This window comes from Lathyrus oleraceus, chromosome 7 (assembly GCF_024323335.1).
Source record: "Lathyrus oleraceus cultivar Zhongwan6 chromosome 7, CAAS_Psat_ZW6_1.0, whole genome shotgun sequence".
Taxonomy (NCBI): Eukaryota; Viridiplantae; Streptophyta; class Magnoliopsida; order Fabales; family Fabaceae; genus Lathyrus; species Lathyrus oleraceus.
Window position 1 is genome coordinate 653,793 of NC_066585.1, and position 7,485 is coordinate 661,277.

The following is a 7,485-nucleotide window of genomic DNA, read 5'->3' on the forward strand; positions in this document are numbered from 1 at the left end:
ATATTCATTTTATTTAATTTTTTATTAATCTATAAACAATTATATTAACTAAGTAATATACGTTTAAATATTAATATAAAATAGACATAAAATGTAAGAGTAAATATCCGTATGAAAATCCATTTAGTAATTTTACATATAAAATTAATTTTGATACAATTAGTTGATAAGATCATAAGGATCTATATTGATGTAGTTAAATAAAAAAATGAATTAAACTTCAACTTAGTTTTAATCAAATTCAATTTGGTTAGAATTAATTTTTGTGGTCACAAAATGAAACATAGACTTAAAAACAATGGAAAAAAAAGGAAAAATGAAAAAGTTTAGAGTTTATTAAAAAATTGTATGAAACGACTAAAGTTGGAGAGTTATTGAATGAATTGACATGGTAACAGCAATATGTTATTTTATTGTAAGATGAAAGTTGAGACCTAAAAGGAGAAGATAGATGATGATGATGATGCGGTGTGGAAATGGCGCAAGTGGAGTGCTATTCATGCCATCATGCTTTTGCTCCTGTTGGAAATGGAAACTCTATCCTCCTCCTCCTACAACGGTAGGTAACCTCGGAATTGAAGTGAAGTCTCTTCTCCATTTATTTACCCATTGCTGAATTGAATTGTAGGAATTGGTTTCGCAGAAACGCAATCGGCGTCGGAGTGTGAAGGTGTTTTGTCAAAAAAGGGAAAATGTTAATTCTTCTTATGACTTCGATCCCGAGCTACGCTCCGCTCTTGAACTTGCTACTGACTCTGAGTTATGTGAAATTCAAACCATCCTTTTCGGCCCAAGGTACTCTTGTTTTCTGTTCTTCACCATCCTTTTCGGCCCAAGCTACTCTTGTTTTCTGTTCTCATAATATTAATAACTATCATCAGCTACTTGAGTCCTTTGCTCAAATCCATCACATTAACAACTGCAACAACAACTACCCTCGACGAACATGACATTCAACTGCGCCAACAATTTATAGCCACACTCGAGTCACGCTTTTTCTACTTAGCAGCTGATGCACGCTCAACATTAAGGGGTTGGAGACCGACTTATAGAAATGTCTTGCTTCACCTAAGGAATAAATTCAATATTCCTTGCTCAACCAAACTCTCTACTCACGACCTTGAACTTGAAATATTCCTCCACCTTTTACACTATAACTCTAAGTAATCAACCTTTTTCTTTATATCAAATTCTTTTTTCTATGCTTGTCTAACTAGTTATCATCAACTAAAGCTTCAATATTCTTCTAGTCAAGAATCAGGAAACCATACACCCTTATTGGATGTATCCACCCAGTCTGATGCTCAGGGAACTCTACAGCTTGGACTCAATCAATGGAAAATGCACTCAAAAGTCGGAACACAAGACTTTCAATCTCTTCTTTTCAAGGTTCTTTTTAATTATTCACTTTACGCTTCTTTTCCATTGTAAACTTTAGGTCATGTTTTTTTTTTTTCATCCACAGGGAGGTGGTATACTTACATTGGCAAAGATCTATCAATTGGTAAAACAATGTATTTGTGTTTTATTTATTCTCCTTGTTCAGGTATCGCCAAAACAAACCATTTTGCCTTTTTTTTACACTTCTGAATTGCAGTTGGCGGGGAAATTATCTGGAAAAATGCTTGGAGAAGCTGCTAATTACCAGGTTAAGAAAGAGTTGTTGAAGAAGGTATGCATTGGTACCAGTAGCTGTTTTGGTAGTGTGTACAATCTTTACCAACAATAACTTTTACATGTATTCCGCTCTAAATGATTTCTAGGGTGGGCAGTTCGCTTTGATCAATTTAGAATCCAGAACTGCTTTGCTTGCAGCAAAAAAGGTGCCTTACATGATAATTTGATATACTTCTTTTCCTGTCAATTATTTCATAAAAAAATGTTTTTCGGAGGCATGATTGCACTAAATATATTTCCAGATTGATACATAAATTTGACTATTTGAAGACAAAATATATTATGTTGTAAGCAATATTTTGGAACTTCAACTTCTTAAGTACCGGTTAAATTTAAACATGCAATGAGTTTAAATTTAGACTCTTTCTCATCATAGAACCTTGTAGTAAGATGTAGGAGTACGAATTCACTCTTAGCATTAAAATTATTCTATAGGTAAATACATGGTTCAGCCAATTTATTTTGATATTTCTGAATTTGCTTAATCATAATACTATTACTGTTTTTTTTCTAAATAATTGGGGAAGGAGAACTTTATACTAATGCTTATGTTTCAGCCGTTCCAGGTGAATGTTACTCTATGTCCCTCAAGGGTACAAAGTCAAGCTCTTAGCATTGAGCAGACACTTCTTGGACATAACATTATTATATAGTTTAGTTCTAATATAAGAAAAAAGATGTTGATATTTACAAAAATAGTTATATTCAAAATAATTGTTATTTTCTGTCTCTTACTATATTTTGTTTTATCTTTTCAAAAATAAGTTAGTGTTTCAGCTTGTGTTGATTTTATACCATGTTTATCATCTGAAGTTTGATCTGTTCTAGGGTTTTATTGGTGCTGCATCAAGATATCTGGGTTTTAGAAGCATGCTCACATTACTTGGACCTGTGTATGTCCTACACCTTGTTTTAATGACTTCAATTTCTCTAGCAGTTTTGTATCTGTGTACACTTAACTTTCCTTTAACTGAATAAGTAACAAATTAAATTGTAAATTAATTATTTGTTCAACAACTATGAAAGTATTTTCTCATTAGTTTGAATTAGCTGCATAGATACCATGATTTGTCTTATAATAATTCATGTTTAAGGAAAAATCATTGACTTCTACATTTTCTGTTATGGTTTAACTTTATAGTTTTTCATCGTTTCACTGATAAAAATCACCAGACACATTTAGAAATTATCATATTAATAACAGCCTCAGCTTCAGTGCCTGTTCGTATTTTATTTAGAAGAATTTATTAGATTTGTTTGTTGATTATATGAATAGATCTGTTCTCGTTCCTAATGATTCGTTGTGATAGGCTTTATATTTGAGATTTGTGCAAGGTTTTCTCTACATCATAAGTCCTTTTACCATATTGCGCATGAAGCAAACCAAATTCCCTTACCCCAAATCCCCTAAGAAAACTACCTCTGGAACTTCAATTCTTTACCTAGGACAACTTCTCTATGTCACTCTGCTCCATGAGTAATGCATATGATAGACCCACTATTACTCCAAATCCCCCAAGAAAACTACCTCTGGAACTTCAATTATTTACCTAGGACAACTTCTCTATCTCACTCTGCTCCATAAGTTATGCATATGATAGACCCACTATTAATGACAAGCCCATTAATGATGTGTGTATGCTTAAGCATATTTACACTTCTAGGCTTTGCCATTAAAACCCTCGTCCAGGCACTGAAAGTCAACAATAAATGCCATGATTGTGGTGTGAGAACAGACTTAGAACCCTAGAACCTTTAGGGTGTATATACAATATGGATTATACCCTGCTATCTCTTCAATGACTATGGAAGCAGTGTTGGGAAAGAGGAGGGGTGACCAAGAGTCATGTGCGGGATGTAGCGGCAGTATGTGTGATTGATGTAGGAAGGTCGAAAACAATATTTTAATAATTTCTGCATTTTCTATTTTATTTTTGTTTTGGACTAAAAGTCCATTATAGTTTCTTTTTCTGTTTTATTTTTGTTTTGAATTAAACACCTATTAGAGTTTCTTCTTATGTGTTTAAACAACACCTTTGAGTGTGGCCGTCAAGGTTATCTTTGATCATAATAAAATTCAAGAGTTTCTTTTTTCTTTCTGGTGGATTCCAGAGTTCTTGCAAACTTGTATTTTCGTTCTAGGTTTAGCACTTCCTAATCCGTAGTGTTTCCGACTGCGTCAGATGGTATCAGAGCAGATTTCTCCTGTTTCTTTTCATAGTTTGATCACCAATTGGAGATCAACCGGTGACCATAGCAGATCTTTAGAGAATTACCGCGACTTTTACCACGGCTCTTAACTGCTTTGACTGAACAGATGAAGACTTTAGCAAATCAGGTGAACAACGCCAACAATAATGGGAATTAGCGAAGAGATAGGGGATGAAAGCATATTAGGGTTCCACGAGGTGGAAGCAATCATGTTGTTATTGTTGAAAATTCGAGTTCTGAAGAAGAAGAATCCTACGAGTAAGAGGTAGTTGTTCATGGGAATCGACAATATAACCATGATTGTCGAGTGAAGACTGATGTTCCATTGTTCTACGAAACGATGGTAGTGGAGGAGTTTCTGGATTGATAGATTGACGTTGATGGGTTCTTCGATGTTATGGGCGTCCCTGAGAACAAGCAAGTTAAGATGGTGGCGATCAGGCTGAAGAGTACTGCTGTTGTCTGGTGGGATAAACTTGTTTTTCAAAGGCAGAGAGGCAAAGGAAGGGGCCAATCTAAACTTGGCGAAGAATGAAACAATTGATGCTGAAGCGGTTTTTACGGAGGATTATGAACATATTCTTTATAAGATGTATATTGAGTGTATTCAGGACAAGATAACTGTGACAAAATACATAGTTGAGTTCCTGATTTACCGAGCACACTGAATTGGGAGAATCAAAGAGGCAGAAAGTAGCTCGATACATCAGTGGCTTAAAGGGGTCCTTGCAGGAGAAGATGGGTTTACAAACTGTATGGACCGTGGTTGAGACATCCAGTCTAGCTTTGAAGGCAAAATTGATGGAGAAATCCCCTTGAAATTTCTCGTCTTTTAGGTATTCGCTCCAGAATAACTTAGAACCAGTAGGCCACAAGGAAAAGAGTGTAGCAACCATGGATTTCAACCCTGAGAATAAGGGGACAAGCAGTCCTACTGGTGTGTAGCAGGGTAAAACACCAGTTCAGAGGCATAATCATCCATATGCTAAATCCACTGGAGACACGTGTTTATAGTTGTAATGGAAGAGGTCATAGATCAAATGTTTGACCAACAAGGAGAGTCACTACTGTTGCGGGAGAAAGGGAAGATGAAGAGGAAAGAGAAGGACATGCAGTTGAGAACGATGAATATGCAGGGGTTGAGTTTGCAGAGGATGAATCTGATGAGAGGATAAATTTTGTGTTGTAGAGAATTTTACTAGTATCCAAAGATGAAGGACAACGCAACGATTTGTTTAAAAAACACTGTTCTATCAAGAACAAGGTGTGTAATTTGATTATGGATAGTGGCATCATGGAGAATCTGGTGTCTCAGAAATTGGTAGATTATTTGAAGTTGTCTACAGAACCCCATGAGAAGCCATACACCCTCGGTTTGGTAAGCAAGGGCTCCCAAGTTCGTCTAAACTTGCCTACGGAGTTTCTATCTCCATTGAAAAGCATTACAGAGAAGAGGTACTTTGTGATGTTCTTGATATGGATGTTTATTATATTTTACTTGGTAGGCATTGGCAGCTTGATAATGATACTACTTATCGAGGACGAGATAACGTGATGATGTTTATATGGGGGCGCACATAAAATTGTTATGGCTCATATTTTGCACTTTGATGAGAATTTAGAAGGAAAAAAATCTAGTTTGGTGATGACGCAGAGTGAAAAGGAGCTTGAGGCTGTTAAAGAAACTAAATTTTTCTGTCCAGTGGTGATTAAAGTGCTAATGAGTACTGTAAACGAGGAAATAATAATTTCAGAAGAAGTGTTAGAAATCCTAGAGGATTTCAAGGAGTTGATTGCAGATGAACTACCAAAGATTTGCCTCCTATGCGAGATAAATGAAAGAAAGTTAAAATTTTCAATGTAGGAGATGATGTGATGGTGTTTCTGCATAAGGAGAGGTTTCCTGTTAGTACTTACAGCAAGCTTCAGCCACGTAAGTATGATCCGTTCAAAGTGACCCGAAAGAACAATGAAAATGCTTATATGGTAGCTTTCCCAAATTCCATCAATATATCCAATACTTTCAATGTTGCCGACATTCATGAGTATCAAGCAGATGAGACTCTTTGTCAAGAAGAGAACTCGGGTCGAGTTCTTCAGAGATGAAGGAGACTGATGTAAGAAGACTGAAAACAACATTTTAATAATTTCTGCAATTTTCTATTTTATTTCTGTTTTGGACTAAAAATCCATTAGGGTTTCTTTTTCTGGTTTATTTTTATTTTGGATTAAAAGTCCATTAGAGTTTCTTCTTATGTATTGTGGATTCTAGAGTTTCTTGTTTCTTTTTTCTTTATGGTGGATTCTAGAGTTCTATCTGACAGGGTTGTCGCTTGCAAATCTGTATTTTCATTTTAGATTAGCGCTTGTTAATCTGTTGTATTTTCGACTAAGTAAGTGATTATGGAAAGAGGCCACCGTGAAAATGCAGAGGAGGATGGTGGGATGGGAGGAGGAAGTGAGAGAGACCATTGTACCTCTGGTGCACATAACATATTTAGTCTGGACCGGTAATTTATAAATTTGTAGATCTAATGTGTTATGTGCTGTGTATCTGGTAAATCATTGGTAATTTATAAATAAGTAGATCTAATGTGTTATGTGATGTGCATCTGGTAAACCTTGCTTTTATTTCTCTCCGTGTCATTAGACGGAAATGGATTCTCTACCTTCCACATTTGGTGACTTTTGTGGCTTAAGTTTATTTTGGGAGAGAGAGATATGATTAAAATAAATTCTTTGCACGAGAGAATAATTGGTAGAGAGAGAGTTATCAAAGGTGGAGGAGTATATGACTGAAAGGTAGAAAATGCCGATGGATTGACACCTTTCTGTTGAGTTGTCAGGGAACTCCGTTCACTGTTTCTTTTTTCACTACAATGTACCATTAAGGTGTATCAGCTGCATATCCATTGCCTCCTCCCCCTCATGTTTTATTACTGTTTGAGGTATTTGAAACGTTATTTCTGATTGTTTTTTTTGGCATTTGGAACAGGCTTTGGGGAACATTTCTGGCCGATCTGGTTATTCAAATGCTGGGAACAGATTATGCTAGAATCTTGCGAACAATTTATGCTTTAGCTCAGGCAATATTTATATGCTCTATTCTAACTTGTCTGCCCGACCTGACTTGATTTGCTTATTTGGTGATTTATCACGCGCATGAGTGTTCTTTTAATATACTCCCCCCTCTCCATATCTCTTCAGATTTGCCTCTCAAAATTGACATACTTATTGATCTTTGGGGCAAATCTATATACTTGATACTTTTCTGACTTCCACTTTTGGATCTTTGTTTTTGCTTCAGATTCGTGTCATCCGCACATATAAGTTGCCATCTGATATTGCCGAGGAATAGCCAAGTGGTTGGATTTTGAGCTCGTTCAAAATTTTGAAGGATCAATTAAGTCATTCCTCTTAATATCTCCATATTGCTCTTTATGCATATATATTGGCTGCTCAATTCTTCTAAATATTGATTGGTCTTTAGTAAATAATTCAAAGATGGGGAATACTTAATTTTATATTCTATAATGCTATAATTTGTGTTGAATTAAAAGTATTGTTTAGATTAAATTAGAGTTTTAGATTAACTTA

At 35.4% G+C, this 7,485-nt stretch overlaps 1 protein-coding gene across 5 annotated transcripts; it reads left to right on the forward strand.

Moving 5' to 3' along the window:
- Positions 1-325: 325 nt before the first annotated feature.
- LOC127107991 (uncharacterized) lies at positions 326-7,485 on the forward strand. 5 transcript variants are annotated; one of them, XM_051045355.1, is made up of 10 exons: positions 340-559; positions 629-795; positions 882-1,163; positions 1,251-1,389; positions 1,466-1,504; positions 1,598-1,672; positions 1,764-1,823; positions 2,506-2,570; positions 6,884-6,974; positions 7,196-7,485. In XM_051045355.1, the coding sequence occupies exons 1-10, from the start codon at positions 452-454 to the stop codon at positions 7,244-7,246; spliced, it is 1,077 nt and encodes a 358-aa protein (XP_050901312.1). In that variant the 5' UTR covers positions 340-451; the 3' UTR covers positions 7,247-7,485. The 5 variants fall into 5 exon arrangements, with proteins under 5 accessions (XP_050901317.1, XP_050901316.1, XP_050901312.1 ...); XM_051045356.1 differs by having other exon boundaries at positions 644-795; XM_051045360.1 differs by lacking the exon at positions 882-1,163 and having other exon boundaries at positions 326-559; positions 644-795.